The following is a 16,650-nucleotide window of genomic DNA, read 5'->3' on the forward strand; positions in this document are numbered from 1 at the left end:
ATTACTGTTTCCGATCAAATAAATAAATGCAAGTTGAAAAATCAAGAATTATTGCCAGCTTTACACCCGGGTTCACATGCACACATGCACTGATTGCCCTAATGATTTCCTTTCTGTATGACAATAGAAAAGTCAGCCACTGGTGATATTTTGTCTCGGTTTGACAGTAGATTATGACATATGGGTAAGAATAAATTTGTTCAACGTAAGAATCTTGCTAGAGAATTCCAAAGTACTTTTCATACCTATTATCCAAAAAAAAAAAGAGGTACCTTTCATACCTCTTCATTCACACACCTGTGCAGATGATGTTATGGATTTAGATAGGGCAAATGACACTTTCTTGTAGTTTAGTGTTTTTTTTTCACATAACCCATCGTGATTTAGATTAAAGTGTCAAAGTGACGGAAATGATCGTTCGTAATGGAACTTTTAAAAATATTGAAATTACCCTTATAAATACATGACACACTAACCCGATGTGATTTTATGTTTTACCATATAATCTCCTTATAGTTTAATGATTTATTATATAATCTCTTTATGATTTTCAAAATATACACATAACTCCCCTTGGTTAACAAATAATTTTCAACTTTACATAAAGATATTTTTGACATTTTATGTGACTTTGTTACGAATGATCATTTCTGTTACTTTGATACTTTAATCCAAACCATAAGGGGATTATGTATAACTTTTGAGATCATAGGAGGAGGTTATGTTAAAAAAAATACTAAACTACAGGGGGTAAAGTGTAATTTGACCATTTAGATATCAATCCTAGTCGGATGTGATTTTGGGTACCAGTTATATTTATCTGTTTCTATGATTGCATCCTTGTTCCCAACCATCTTCGCCTGGCTTTTATAACCGACATTTGATGTATTCAATTTCTTCATAATGTGCTGTTGTGAAGAAATATTGAGGTCTTTGTAAATAGAAGTTTTAACAGAATCGATCTAGACCACACATTTTTTTTTTTTAATCTCAAAGTTTGAGAATTGAGTCCTCAAAGTCTCCTTTTGAAAGCTTGGGCAAAAGTCAATGCTGCCTTTGGGCTTCTGGCTGGGTTGATGATGATGGATAAGAATTACGACGACTTTGTGCCTTCGTTTCCTCTATTCTAGATCAGCATGAACATTTTGACTCCCCAGCAGCTCTACGGGAGATGGGGACTACTTGATCAAGGGGAAAAAATTGGAGAAAATCCAGGCTGACAGAAATGAGCTCTATGATTAGTAGAAGTCTCAGTTGTTTTATGTACAGCAGCAATCCACGAAGAAAAACCTACTACACATTTCTATGGATTTACACTTAACTAGTACTAGTTCTTTTGGCAAACTACGTGGAATTTCAAGAAAGAATGGAAAGATCTGAAACATAAAAGGCACAGACAAATTTCCTTACGATCTGTTCATCAGAAAATCAGAATCGATGGTAACTGGATATAAATCTCCAGTCGATGTTGAAGATGCAGTAAACGGGACTTCCATTGATACATGCTGGGCACAGCTCTCATTTGAATTTGGTACTTCATGCTGATCGGAAATCTCCCAGGGCTCAACCTTGTTGCTCGAGACTCTCAATCCTGAAAGTAGCTCTTTATTAACTACTCGTCCTTCCAGCATGCTAACCACGGTCGACATGCTAGGCCTAATGGTCGGTGAGACATTGGTGCAAAGAAGGGCAACATGAATTGTCAGTATAACCTCTTCCTTGTTGAAGTTTGATCCGAGTCTTGGGTCCGCTAGTTTCATTAGTTTCCCTTCCTCCTTCAGCAGATTAGCCTAAAGAAACAGGGAACTAGGATTTCAGCAGATAAAAAAAAAATCATCGGGAGTAAGGCTGTAAGCTACTAGCACTGAATGAGATTTGGTTATTTTCATGTGTAACATAAGTTGGTATTCAAAATTAAAGCAACAATAAAACCCAGAAGATTAAACGCAAGAGAACAAGATAACGAAATTACCCAGTCAAGAAGATAGAAGCAATCCTGCTTTGGTTTAATATTGCTGTTACTCCTTCCACTGACAATCTCCAAAAGGACAACTCCGAAGCTATAAACATCTGCTTTGTCAGTTAAGTAGCCCCTCATTGCATATTCAGGTGCCATATATCCACTGAAAAATCATAAATATGGATTCAGGATATGTATGTATTGATAAGTCACAATACGTACTTGATAAACTATTCAAGAATGAAAGATGGTTCATAGCTAAAATGCACCATTTACCAATAAATGGACATATGTTGGCGCAGACCCAAAAAAAAAAAGGGATAATGAACTTCCTTTTGAAAGAGAATTATGCTAGAGACTTCCACAAGGAAACATTGTGCATGCACTCACAAGGTTCCAGCAATACGGGTACTTATGTGGGTGTTTTCTTCTTCATCGAGCTTGGCCAGACCAAAGTCAGATATTTTGGGGTTTAGATACTTATCAAGTAGCACGTTGGTGGCCTTGATATCTCTGTGGACAATCTTCAACCTTGATTCTTCATGGAGATAAGCCAAACCTCTTGCTATACCCACAGAAATCTTGTGTCTTGTTGGCCAATCTAATTCCAACTTGTGTTCTTCAGGACCTGTCGGTATCCATGTGCATCCAAAGAATGAAAAATACATTATCTTGAGTGCAGATGAAATTTTTACTTGCACATGATTTTTGTAGTTGGATTACAAATTAGTTTACCAAACAATGCACGAGCAAGGCTGTTATTCTCCATGTACTCGTATATAAGTAACAATTGGTTTCCCTCAATGCAGCATCCATAGAGCTTCACAAGGTTAGGATGTTGCAGAGCTGAAATCATGCCTATTTCATTCACAAACTCACGGTTCCCCTGCTTGGATTTGGAAGAAAGCTGCTTCACAGCAATGATAGTGCCGTCTGCCAGATGACCCTTTTGTAAAGATGAAATCTCAGGTTAGAATAAAAAATATATACATATATTTTAGATGTGTCCATTATAGCATAATTTTGACAAAGTTAATATCTTGGGGAAAATAACCATGGGTATGGGTCACCTTGTAGACAGAACCAAAGCCACCCTCTCCAATTTTATTAGCTGCATCAAAATTATTTGTAGCAGCTTTAATTTGTCTTAGAGTGAATGATCCAGTATGTAGGTCTAGTCCCTTTAAATCTGCCAAAGAAACTTATCAGATTGAGCATCTCGTAGTTGATACATAAATTCTGAGAATATCCAGAAAGATCAATATGCCTGAACTTGAAACCAGCACATAGACCAGGCTACAGTTGATCTTGTCTCCCTTATGCATAAATAAAATGTTTCATGCTCAAGAGAAAACACAAATTATTGTACTTAGAATAAAAATGGTTGATTTACCATTTTCCATGGAATCCCTGCACCGCAGACAGCCTTTCCACCAAAGAATAACTAGAACCATTGTGATCGAAAACAGAACTGCAAGTACAATTCCAGCTACAGCACCAACAGGAAAGCTATCTCCATGTTCTGATGGTGGAGTAAAATCTGAATATGGAGGGAGAGAGAGAGTGTGTGACTTATCCATCTCTTTTGTGAAGGTAAAAGTAAAATGTTGGCAATGTTTAATTTTTGCTCCATGTTCTTCAAAGGTTTCTGAAGGCTAGCAAATTTTTTCAGAAACAACGTAAAAGCACATCAGAATTGTTCTAGGTATTTTGTTCTGTGAAGAAGAATCACATGAAAACTAATGCTCATGCCCAAATGAAATTGCCTCTGCATAGTAATGGTTAGTGAAAAGAAAACACATCTAGTGGAAGTGCATTATTTATTACTTTCCAAAGGAGCTTTTATTGGGTGTCCATAAATAAACTATAACAAGTTAACACCAACTTAAAAAAATTTATTGCTCCTTGCACGAAAAATGAAAGCTTTAGATTATTTGAAGCTTACCAGGATCCACAGAAACTGCTGAAATCAGAGGACCATAAACTCCCTTATAGGGAATGCCAGTTGTCCCTTTTCCAGCCCAGAAGAGGCGGATCGCTAATGTGTTGTCAGTTACAACTGCTGTAAAATTTCTAATAACAGGTCTATTAACTCCACCAGCCGCGTCCTCAATATTGAAATCTTTCAGCACTAACTTCTCCTGAAATAATTACAGAAGTCATCAATAATTATGCAAGCAAAAATACATAATACCTAAGGTAGAAGTTACCCCAACCAATTTGCACAAGTGCAAAATCTTTACTCTTCTAGCGAAGCTGCCAGCTTTTCATTTGTTCTTTTTCTTTTCCCACTTCAGAGATTCCTGATTCTTTTGAAAATATGAAAACTTCTATACGAAACAAGTAAAATAGGGTGTATAGATACCTGAATATAAATATCAAAGATGCGCCTTCCCAGACTACTATAAGTTCTGTCATCAGTAAACATGATTTCAGCAAAATGGAGGTTTACTGTGTAGTTCCCATTGAGCATACAGAAACCATAATATGTCAGTGAAAGGGGGGAAAGTCGTGCATCCATGTATAATCCCGAGTTAGTCCCAGATATGCTTGCATTGTTTGTCCAAGTATAAGAATCTCTGGGGCGGTCATCATCCAAGAAGTTACCAGTGCTGCTAAATGCCCAGTTACTCCTACTCTGGAAGAATTTTGAAGGACCACCTGAATCTATATCGTCGTCGTAACTTGTATTAACATCAACTTTCACTTCTCTTCCACCACAATTTATATGGAGAGAGTACCAACCTAGTGTAAGCAATTCAAAAGCTTTTCATCATTTGGACAAAAGAAAAAAGAAGTGAAAAACATACAACCAAAACGAAAAGTATGACTCTACCAAAAAAAAGAGAAAGAAAAAATAGTACTATCATATTTTGAAACTAGTTTCAAGATATATAAATGAATGCAACGATTAAGTAAAGGAACCAAGAACAAAATAGATACGGCAAGGAATATCAGGGTTACAACGCAACTTAGTATGCATGCTTATTCCATCATCTTTCTACTTTGGCAGTACTGCAGTTGCTAGCTTGACTTGTCAAATGCATTAAATCAGGCCAAGAAAAGGAAAAAGCAGTTTATGCTGCAAATGAAAATGTAATTAAGAAGTGGGGGAGGAACAATAGCCTGAGCGAATAAATATGTAATAAGATATCAGATCAGAATAATGAATCTACTTTTGCTCAAGCTGAAGCTTTAACTAAGTCAGTTAATTTTTTGGTCAAGTGTAAATGCTATTACCACTAGATCCTGAATTTATTGATACTCTTTCAAGGAGATCAAAATTCAGGAATTCTACAAACTTCAAGTTTTCCTAGAGCTAAGATGCTCAGGTCTATTCACACATCATTAACAGCCGTTGAATGCAGTTAGTGTTTGTTTGACTGTCAAAATGATTGAAACATATCATTCAGGAATAAACTCAAAAACCAAGTGAATTGAGTCCAAGAATTTCACCCTTACTTTGTCAATTTCTTTACGTCTACATGTGATAATATTTTTTCACAATAGAAAAGGTTTAACAGTTAAATTGTATCATATAATTTTGCAATTGAGGCCATTGTGCTAATTTGATTTTCATAATGGATCAGGTCTAAATTTAGTGGCCTTCTCGACAGAGTTTAATACTCTAGGTGATTCACAATTGAATAATGTTTAAAATCCGGAAGCAGTCAATCAGTGATAACTTACTTCGTGGACATCTGAAGCTCCTTAAGCATGAGACAATGCCTCTGAAACAACAATGCAGCAATCCAGTATTGCGTCAGGTTGAGAATTGGAATCGTTTTTTAAGAAGAAGATTATGTCAATATTGTATTGTTTCTAGAGTTGGAAGTGCCATTATTGTTGGACTGAAAACTTACGATGTATTGCCTTTTGAAGAGCTTGCAAACAAGTTCCTGATAAACAATTAACTTCAAATGTTAGCTAGAACAAAAATCTTGAGATTGGAAATATTGTTTTCAGAGAACTAAATGTAAGCTCACAAGTTTCCTGGTTGACAGTTGGATGCTTTAGAACTTCCAGTAAAGTTGTTGTATGAAAGGTCACTGAATAAAACTTTGAGACATGATCAGTTATAACCTCTAAGACAGACTGAGTAGAAGAACTGTGCATACTCATGGCAAATATATGATCAAGAAAGCAGTTAAATAATGCATCTTACACATTGTCTTCTGTTCCTTTTAAGTAAAGTTTGCATATCTGTCTTTGTCATTTAGATTTCATTGAGTTGTGGTCTAGAAAGCAGTCTAGTTATTTTTCATCTAGTTAAAATGTCGCAAAAGTAAAAGCAAAGAATGACATCAGAAAACCTTAGCAGTCCTATTGTCAGTTATTAAGCTTCTTCAACATCAGAAGCCACATTAGGACACAATGTCGGACGAGAAGGAAAACAAGAGGAAATAAAAGTAGAATTTCTAAGTCAGAATGGTGATTATTGACTGAAACAGAAGTACATAATGGAAAAACACAATTTATTGATGAATGGTCAGAGAGAGGTGATAAACAACAGAAAACTCAAGCTTTTATTTTTCTTGGGTAAAAGGTGAGGTAACTAAAGTAGAAACTTATGGTACACATACTTGTGCCAGAGAAGGAACTGAAACCATAATGCATTAAACAACGATGGCATCTTGTACTGTACAAATATATGAAACTGAACTCACATACTGTCACCATCTTTCAGCATCCAATCAGGCACTGCTCCACTGAGGATGTTGCCAGTCAGATAACTAGTAAAATCAGCATTAAAAAATTAGCAAATCTTGTTTGTTTCCCACATTGTACGAGCATCTTTTCGGATACACACTAGTTTCAGTAATAAGATTTATCAATATAGGATCAGTGATCAACATTCTTACATATTATCCGTTTTTGATAGACCAAAAAAGGTGCTTGGAATAGGTCCACTTAGTTTATTAAAACTGAGATCCCTGCAAGAGAGAGATAAATAAGTAGGTTGTATACGAGGTACGGAAAAATAGCCTTTTAATTTAGTGATAATAGTTCTTCTGTAAGGGGCAGCCTCAAACAGATACCAACGTTTTTCCCCACATAATTTGTGGTTGGCCAGCATTCTATATCACGAATGGTAGTTAATCAGTTAGGGCACAAGTGGGTCTATCCTTTTACTTAGAGATGCATGTATTGGTGTACGATGTCTACGGCACGACGACTCATTTGTCGCCCATTGTTAACTAGTTCTTTATGGATATAAGCTTAACATCCAGGGAAAACAGTAATTTCTAATTCTACTCATTGCTATTTTCAATAGCTCTTATTTTGCCTGTTATCATCTGAGGCTTACCAATTTCGCTGGCATCACATTTCAATTAGCCCAAAAGTCGCCCCAAAAAAGATGGTTCAGACAGTAGATAACTCGCAAAATTGGTCAATTATATGGTTTAGCACCTCCCAACTATTACTTCTTAGCCAGGACAAACTCTTCCATAGATTAGGTTGAAATTCACAATCTATTTGCCTAGCTGTTCAAGATGAATGGTATAGGCTATAATACAGCTCTTCTCCTTTATGTATCTATAACTGATGTTCTTTTTGACATAACTTTCAACAAACAAATGCAAGTCAAGAGTTTTCTACTCTTGGGTTCAATGCAGATCAAATCTTTGCAAATGTGAAAAATTGCCTTCTAATCATGCTCATCGTGTGGCAGAAATACTATAGCAACAGCAACATATTGAACTTAACAAGAGGAAATAATCTAAATCTACTCACAAGAGTTTCAATTTTGTAAATGAGCCAAGAAACTCTGGTAGCTGCCCGGCAATATTGCAACTCCTTAATATCCTATTAAAAACAACTCCACATCAGGTCAGAGCAAAATAATGGGTGTTCTCCCTTGAGAGTGCAACAGAATTCTGTAAGACTCACAGCGTCTTCATATTAGTTGCCCCAATAAGTGGGGGAAAAGTTGTGTCATTTCCATTCAAATCACTGATTCTCCTGTTTGTGTTAATTCAAAGACGACAAACCATTAACAGATTGTATTGTTTAAACACTAACTGAACTCCATATGAACAAGTGAAAACTTGAACTCACAGGTCAGTTAATTTTGTCAAGGAAGCAATGCCAGATGGTATTGGCCCACTTAGACCACTAGCCTGAATCACCCTGTCATCACAAGAATTTAGTCGCAGAAAAATCAACAAAACATGGTGGAAAAGAGCTAGCATGAAAAATATTGCAATACCAAAGAGGGCTGAAGGTCTCACAATTTCTCAAGGTTTATCCAGTTCTGAATGAAATTTGGTATACTTCCTACAAACTTGTTCTCACCAATGCGACTGCATTCTCCAAACAAATTTCTCAGAATCAGTACACAGAATTGTGAATGGAAATTTATCAGAAAATTCTAAATCCACTTATAAAATGTTCAGATAGATGAACTCACAAGTCCTTCAAAGTGGTCAAATTAGCTAGTGTTGCAGGCAACTCGCCAGTGAAATTGTTTGAGGTTAAAAGTCTTCAACGACATGGTTAAAAAATTTCAACCAAAAAAGGGGAACATTTATCAGTTCGTGTAGTCCATTCAAGTAAAAGAAAGATAAAGCAATTTGATTGTTGAACTCAAAGCATAACAACAGTTGATCTATTTGAAGGGTCTTACATTCTTTCTATGTGACGCAGATTCCCAAGATCTGGAGGAATAGTTCCAGACAACTGATTGAATTCGAGAGTTCTATTCACAATTCATCCAGAAGTTGAAAAAATCAACTTTGATCACTCGGTACAGAAAATATGCAATACATGATAAGGGATGAGAAAGATCAATAACAAGTCCTTACAAATTTGCCAATGTGCTGATATTTCCAAGTTCTTTTGGCAATGGCCCTGATATACGGTTTCCAATCAGTGACCTGCAGTAAACACATTCACCTACATTTTAGCCTTCACAAAAGTTGGGGGGGGGGGGGGTGTGTGATGGAGAGGGGAACCGTTATTCACAAGGAAACATGAAGGGATAGGAAGTGAGGGGAAGCATAACATACATGTTTACAAGTTGCATGGAACCCCATTCCAGTGGTATTGTACCATTAAGGTAGTTGCGGGTTAGATCACTACAAAATTCACATCAGTGAATACATAAAAATTTTACCTTTTGGATAGTTTTGTTTTCTTTTTAATATTTTAATTTGTAGGGATATAGGTGCTGTTACATTTCTCGGAGATAAGGGAGCTTGACGAATTCTGGCGGCAATGTTCCTGGAAGATTTTGAGCTTTGAGTACTCTGCATTTTGGAAAAGATTGTCATCAATTGCACTCAATCAAATAACAGAACATACAACAGAGATGTTTATACTATTTTTCTGGGAACTTGACACTTTCAGTGGGAAACTTCTACAAGTATATGAAGAACTGTCCATATTACTGCTAATTAGTTGAGAAAACATTTCATTTGTTAGAAGAATTTGCGGATTCTAAATGACTATGACTGGATGCAGGGGTTTAAGGAGGAAGGAAGCTTCTCTCTCTCTCTCCTTTTTTTTTTTTTTTCAATTGTTCAAATGAACTCGATTTCCTGAACATGGAGTTCAGGGTTTTTCATTCTTTTTGGTTCAGTCTCTAAGCGGTGGAATCAAGTACCTCACGGCATGGTTCTACCCATTGAGTTAGTTCTTGAGTTCGTATTTTTTTCTTTTCTGGGTGTGTTTTTAGAGCTTAAATGAACTGGTTTAGAGACTTTAGCCTAGTTGCCAAAGTTGAGGCCTTGGAACTAGAGTTCTTGGATTCAAATCACCCTTCATTGGTGTTTTTTTCTAGGTGGCGGTACAAATTTTTCGACAAGCATATGATTCATCAAGCATCAAATGTTCAGTATCCAGGTGGCGCATAACAGTCTATCATCCCAATAAACTGTCACATCACATATTTCTTCCAAATTGACTAGGCCAAGTCAACGGAGACAAAACCATCTTCACATCAGAACCAATACAAACTAATGTTCAAATCTGAACTTATTCTGTCATTGTTGAGAGCTAGTCGACCGAAAGTAACACAGGCAAATTTGTTGAGAAATTTTTCACTAATTACTGTCTGATCAAGTCTAATGAATTAAGTGCGAGTTTTCGAAGTAATAAGCAACTCAACTATTCTGTTTAAACAGATACTAAGGCCAATATGTATCATTACTCCGTTTTCTTATCAGCAGAGAATTAATGAATTGGGTATGAGAGAATGAATGAACTTTACATGCTGACAACATGGCACACAGTGTTGTTGACGAAGGAACAATTACAAGTAACCGCGTTCTCGAATCCTTTGACGGGATTAGGAGTAGCCCAGTTCTGTCGTCCACTGCATGGATCCACACTGAAATTCCAGTCCCTCTTTCCCAATGTCCCCGCAATTTGCCGCAAAGCTCTCACTACAACAAACAAACAAAACAAAAACAGAAAATGACCCTTAGTTCTGCTTATCTTGTACTACGACAACTTACTGAATAAAGTATGTATGTACCTTCATCAGCAGGAAGAGTGGCTCCAGAAGCCAGACCTGCAAGGCAAGAGAATGCAGCTGCTAAAGCATGCAGAACTGCCCGAGCGAAGAACATGTTCATGGCTGATGGTGTATGCCGAAGAAGAGATAGCTCATGATCAAGAAATAAAATGGTGATTCAAAATCTTATGTAGCTAGTCCCGATAACTACCATTTCTCTTGTTAGAATAACAATCAGTAGTACTAATTTAGTAGCTTGTCAGTGCAATTGGGACATTAAATTAAGCGTGGACTTTGTTAGCATAGACTTCAGAAGTAGATGGGGGTTTGGAGTTAGTACTCGTAGACCTCGAAAGTGCTGCAATGCTGAATTGTTTGCCCGTACCAAATACAGTACAGCTATGACCATTCGGACTGAACTGATTTATTTCATATAATATTTGGCTCACATGATAAATATATTTTTCAATCCTTACAAAGTTAGTTCATCATCTGCTACAGTATAGGCTCCAACTCCCCTTATAGAAGTTATAGTTAATCATGATTTAAATTCAGACCTCAGATTCAATACTATCGATAAATTCTTCCCATACTTTTCCCTTCTTCCATGACTTTATTGAGCACCCCTTTTTCTTCTTTTGTCTATTCTTGTCAAGTTTGCTCAGAGTTTTCTCTTGATAAACTGTGGTCAATAAGCCAGACTGGTCAAACTTCTGACTTTCACACGCGATCGCAAAGTAAGCAAGGAGCATGCATGCTCTGTTTGGTTAACAAGTCTCGTGGAAGAAGAGCAGCAGAGGGAACCAAATATAGAGACGTTTTGGACAATTCTACGTTTTATACAAAATCGTCAGAAGTCATGAAAATGATAGATCATACAAGAACAAACCAACTACAAGAACAAACCAACTCGAAACCCTTTTCATCTTTCCGTATTTCGTCCGAATAGGTGTGAGTTGCTTATTCAATTTGGTAAATTACACGAGAGATATAACTTAAAAGTCAAAACTCCAAAAGAGAAGTTCCTCTTATTTGGCTTATCCGTTTACTTGACCGTAGCTCTTAATTGAATTCTTCCAAGAAAAAATTGATAGCAATTTGGTTTTTCAAGGCAATAGGAAGGATTTGACCGTGAGAAGTGGGACGCAATAAATGCCGTACGGGCAAAACCGTGAGCCGTAGTTGTACTTGGTTTTGGTGTGACTTGTTCACATGCTGTATGAATGGATGGCCTTGTACTTTGGACTAAATTTGCCTGTGGTATTCATTCTTTTGTGGGGGCGTTCCAGAACAAGTTGCATTTTTTTTTTTTTTTGAATTCACAACTACAGCGATGTTGTGTGAAAATCATTAATAACGAAAATTAGTTAAGATAGAGGACAACTTGATAGGAGACTTTTTTTTTTTCCTTAAGAAAATGGGGAAGAGAGGGACCTCTCACTTGATGGGTTTTTTTTTTTTTTGGAATACAAGAGGATGGAATTTAAGAAACGGGGAAAGAGATATGAATATTAAATTTCAAATTTTTAATTTTTGAAATCTCAACTTTAACTATTGAAATAAGACTCTGTTTGTTTGATGACTCAATTCAGCACTTAAATTTAATAGATTCAAATCTTAATATATTCAAATTGTTTAATAACCAAAATTAAATATCTGAATTAATTAAATAGCACTGAATTTCCTAGACAAAACTTGTTCCTAAAATTAAATGATAAACTATTAACTTATCACTGAACGTGATATGCACTCAAATGTATTAGATTTAATATTTAATAATTTAATGAATTCAGATTTTAAATTTCAAATTTCAGATTTCAATTTTATCAAAGGCACCTAAGACTTCCTCAAACTGAATACAATTAAGTACAACAAACATTCAAAACAACGAGTCTATGAATCCTGGTCGATTTATTTTTTCCTTGCTTGTTTACTTTCTATACGTGTATACATACATACATATATATATACATACATATATATATACATACATATATATATATATAGATATATATATAGATATAGATATGCCGACACTATGAGCTAGCTTGCCAGGTTGCTGCCATGGAAACCAACCTCATCGTTGACTGCCTGTTTCATTATTGTGACAGCTTTACGTACCCCTTTCTCGGTCAGCCCTTTTTTTTGTTTGTTTTTTTTGTTTTTTTAATGAAGGAAGAGTGCATATATATATAAAATTCGAAGCAGGATTTGATAAGACGGATTTGCAATCTGTGTGACAAAGGCCAAAAAAGGAGTATGTTATGCCATGACATGTTTGTTTGATCAGCAATTGCAAGCTGTTACCAAGTTCATGAAGTTAAATCAGTATGAGAATCAGAAATCAGATGGTTTTTCAAAATGACTTGGGATGAATCATTTTGGTCAATTGGACTTAAAATGTGTTCTCATGATGATTTTTCACTGTGTTAAATTTCCACGCAACTCATGGCAATTCTGGTCAAGCCATTCAAAAAAAAAAAAAAAATCCATAAGTTAAAGGATTCCAAAAGGTGGGTACTGTTGTTTGCAAGAAAAGGTGTGGGAAAGTGAAGGAAAGTAAATTACTTTTTCGTTCATGTATGTATGTTTAGTTAGCAAAAGGTTGAAAATTTTTCTTGCACTTGTCTTCACTTTCTCGTATTTTATATCCTTCAAAGTTGGCAGCGATTTTGAAGGTCTTATACAAAAATTTTAATAATTGTCACTAACTTCCCATTCTCCCTCAAATTTTTTCCTTCAAAACAGAAAAAATTCATTTTCATTTATCTCATTTTTCCATACAATTTTCCCTCTATTCAAGCATTTCTTTAGTTTTCCTAAAATTAAGAAGAAAATGAAAAAAAAAAAAAAAAATTGCTGCCCAACAGTCGTACTACTCTATCAATTGAACCCTTAAAACTAACCTCATGGGGTAAGCTATTCCAAAATAGACTCCAAGACCAAGAGTTAGTGGACAGAATAACTTTAGGGATCAAGGAGGCAACATTCAATTTGGCTTAAGGGGAAGTATAGAAATTAATATTAATTTGAAATACTAAGTGGGTACAATTTTATATTCCAGATACCTAAATCCAATTTTGTAATGCAAAGATCAATTTCCTTATTTACAACAACGAATCACCCTATTCTCACTAGTGTCAGCACACATTGGTGTGTGTGCAATTTGGAAATGACTTTTTTTTTTTTTAATGAATATACAGATTTTGTTATCAGTAATATTTTCTTCAATACGATTAAGTTAATTTGAAAGTCACAATATTTAAGGTGATTATGTTGGCAAATGTTATTAAATAAATTAGGGTAAAAATTAGTTTTTTTTTCCTAAATGTAAAATTGGAAGTTCAGAAAATAATAAAAATTATTTACACAATCTGCCAATCTACTCCCTGGGTGCATATATTCTTGTACATTGTACAGATATCTCTAAATTGTATCATATCAAATTTCTACTGGCTGCAAGTTTGATGTGTACAGTAACTGTTACCTACAAAACAAAGCTGCCTAAAAATAAGCATTTGAGGTCTGTCAAATGGAGAAAAGGAATTAGGAGTGGTTAAAAGTCGTTGGTGAGCCGTTTCGCAATAGTCTTGGTGTTTCCCCTCCCCCTTTCCTTCAATCCCACATCGATTGTAAGTGATGTGTATGCGTAGGACTTAAGCTCCTCGGTGTGACCTGAAAGTCAGTATGCCTATTGAGTTGGGCCGTGGGTTTCGCTTAGATCCTGGATGGATGTGTGTTGTTTGCGGTTGGTTGAGAGGTCTGTCAAATGGGATTCCTTACAGATTTTATTTTTTAAGTTTAGCAACTGTTTTAGCAATCTGCTAAGGACAACGGAGCTTTGTTTTATATAACGTAGTAAAACAAATTATTGGATGCACCCATGCACGTAACTTTGGGGTCCATCTCCACCGACCTGAGCCAAATCTCGGGACCCTTTTGCTTTTCCAGTTTGGAATTTTCTGTGGCGGCTTTCCTATTTTACCCGTGATCATTTTTAAGCTGACGTTTTTTGACCATAGAATTGCACTTTCTTTTCATAAAGATAAAGATTAAACAGGATGCTGCAGAAAGTCATTTAATTTAGACTTTTCAGAGTAGTGGCATTTACCATCCCTGCTTCAAATGAAGAAAAATTGAAGTGCAAAAACTAGTAGCCTTAGCTGAGTTTTATTTTTCGGTCAATTTCATAATGTTCATTTTCTGAAAAATCATGCAGCTATTGTAATATATATATATATATATATTCTGTACGTGCATGTGCTGCACTAAGAAGAAATTCTCATTGGGGTAAAAGCAACTCTAAAATTTTTTACCTACTCTTTTTTTAATTTTTTAAGAAAAAATATTCACCAATAAGTACAAATGATGCATATGTTCCATGAAAAACATAAAAAGGCAAACTCAAAATTATTTATGTAATAATAATTTTACTTTAAAAGCAAACTAAACCATTTACAATTACTCAAGATGAATTTTCATATTTTGATAATGGTTTACAATTTTTTCATTTTTGAATTTCACGAAATATATTTTTTTCAATATAAGTAACTAAACAATCATTCATTCAAGTGTCTTCCATTCTATTTCGTAATCAATTCTTCACTATATTTATAACTGAAAAAGCCCTTTCTCCGGTAGTTGTCGCAATAGATAAAATCAAAACCAACTTTAGAAACATATAAATCAATGGATACACAAAACTTCAGGGGGCACACTTGAAATTATATCAAATTTCTATAGGTACTATAAAAATTTAAGGGGAGCAGTGGAGGCCCATGCCCCCACCGTAGATCCGCCCTTGTGTATGTGCATGTGCTGCACTAAGAAGATTTTCTGAAGAGATAATTTTTCTCTAAGAAGATTTAGCGTTTGAATGCCAAGGGCATCCTTCCCACAGGTTATTTGCCGATTGTATTTGCTATTTGCTAGCATTTATCAACCTTTTTCTCCACGTTTTCGGGAAGAGAATTACAGGTTTAAAACATCTAATTAATATGTCAATTCAAAATTTTGCAATAAATATGTTTAACATGCCTGATAAGGGGTTTATGAGCCTCTAAAATGTCCATTTTCCTCAAAAGAAAAAAGAGAAAACAAAAGGTGCATTTTAAAATGACTTGGAAACCTATCAAAATCAACTGGAACTAATTATTCGTTTTATGTTTTCTGAATAATCTACTGTTTTTTAAACATTAATGGTAAAGGGTGGCGAAATTTCAAAAATCTTCTTGTGTTTGAAATATAGCCAAATAAAAAGCCCACGAGGTGTTTTCTTCTGCATACATGTGGAAACCAGGATTCACATACTGTTCTAGTCCAAAATTTAGGTTAGGATCTTAAATAAAATAGTTCCCATATCAATAAAAAGAAGTCCAACTACTAATACATCTGGAAGAAAAGGAAAGAAAGATCAAACTCAAATTGTAGGAACATGTCAAAATTTTACAACTCTAGTTGGAAAAAAATAAAAGGGACCCTGATTATGGTCAAAAGAAGGTTAAGCTTGATTAGTACTATTTTGCTGCAAACAAAAACTTAAAAACAATTAAACATAGAAGGTTCTAAATACGACGGAAAAAGTTGAACTCTTGCTATAATCTGAAGAGTAAAAGTTTGCTTTCGATGTATCTAGGTCGTACTCTTTTTTTTTTTTTTTTGGATCAGACACGATAGTTTCTATTTTACACCTATTCCTACTTTATATTCGGTGAGTTATATAACATCTACCTCCTTTAGTGGGGCACAAATTAAAAAAATATATATATCATTTGTATAGCCATTTTTTTAATAATAGCACTCTAACTGTCTTTTTTATCATATAATCTAATAAATAAAAATTATATAATACAAATGATAGTAAGAGTGCTATTATTAAAAAAAATGGAGTGCTATTATAAAAATAAATAGAATGCTATTAATATTTGTAAGAAAAAGTTCTTTTAGTAATAGAAGCACATAATAATAGTATTTACATAGTAAGGTATAAGTTATGACATATGTATTTAACAAATAACATAAAAGGATGCAACTTCAAGTGTGAATTTATGTGATGGAAAAACTCACGAGTGGACTAAATTTCTTGAAACATTAGGCTTATACTTGTTTCTTTATCAGGGATTGTAATCAAATTACTTGTAAACACATGTATTTATATTGACTCTCTATGAATTACTAGGAATGAAAAAGACATTTTTCTAAAATTGAACCTAAGATGAATATTTTCTCTTGG

The 16,650-nt window shown here is 34.9% G+C and overlaps 1 protein-coding gene across 1 annotated transcript; it reads right to left on the reverse strand.

Annotated features, from left to right (window-relative positions):
- Positions 1 to 1,138: 1,138 nt before the first annotated feature.
- On the reverse strand, positions 1,139 to 10,533 carry LOC113770243 (probable leucine-rich repeat receptor-like serine/threonine-protein kinase At3g14840). The gene is made up of 24 exons (XM_027314651.1): positions 10,440 to 10,533; positions 10,173 to 10,347; positions 9,139 to 9,210; positions 8,971 to 9,039; positions 8,767 to 8,838; positions 8,589 to 8,660; positions 8,373 to 8,444; positions 8,194 to 8,265; positions 8,021 to 8,092; positions 7,853 to 7,924; positions 7,697 to 7,768; positions 6,823 to 6,894; positions 6,628 to 6,693; positions 5,947 to 6,009; positions 5,824 to 5,859; positions 5,651 to 5,691; positions 4,326 to 4,705; positions 3,906 to 4,101; positions 3,354 to 3,500; positions 3,031 to 3,149; positions 2,696 to 2,906; positions 2,351 to 2,588; positions 1,973 to 2,123; positions 1,139 to 1,790 (listed from the first exon to the last, which is right to left on the reverse strand). Exons 1-24 carry the CDS (start codon positions 10,531 to 10,533, stop codon positions 1,407 to 1,409), a joined length of 3,018 nt encoding a protein of 1,005 aa, XP_027170452.1. The 3' UTR covers positions 1,139 to 1,406.
- Between the last annotated feature and the right edge of the window lie 6,117 nt (positions 10,534 to 16,650).

The sequence above is a fragment of the Coffea eugenioides genome, chromosome 5 (assembly GCF_003713205.1).
Source record: "Coffea eugenioides isolate CCC68of chromosome 5, Ceug_1.0, whole genome shotgun sequence".
Taxonomy (NCBI): domain Eukaryota; kingdom Viridiplantae; phylum Streptophyta; class Magnoliopsida; order Gentianales; family Rubiaceae; genus Coffea; species Coffea eugenioides.

What these genes read in the sequence shown, in the direction of transcription:
- LOC113770243 (XM_027314651.1), bottom strand. Translation starts at nt 10,533, where the DNA reads ATGTTCTTCGCTCGGGCAGTTCTGCATGCTTTAGCAGCTGCATTCTCT. An exon ending in GAGCTTCAGATGTCCACGAA is followed by an intron (nt 4,706 to 5,650) that starts GTAAGTTATCAC and finishes TGCTTACACTAG; the next exon opens with GTTGGTACTCTCTCCATATA. An exon ending in TCTTTGATATTTATATTCAG is followed by an intron (nt 4,102 to 4,325) that starts GTATCTATACAC and finishes TAATTATTTCAG; the next exon opens with GAGAAGTTAGTGCTGAAAGA.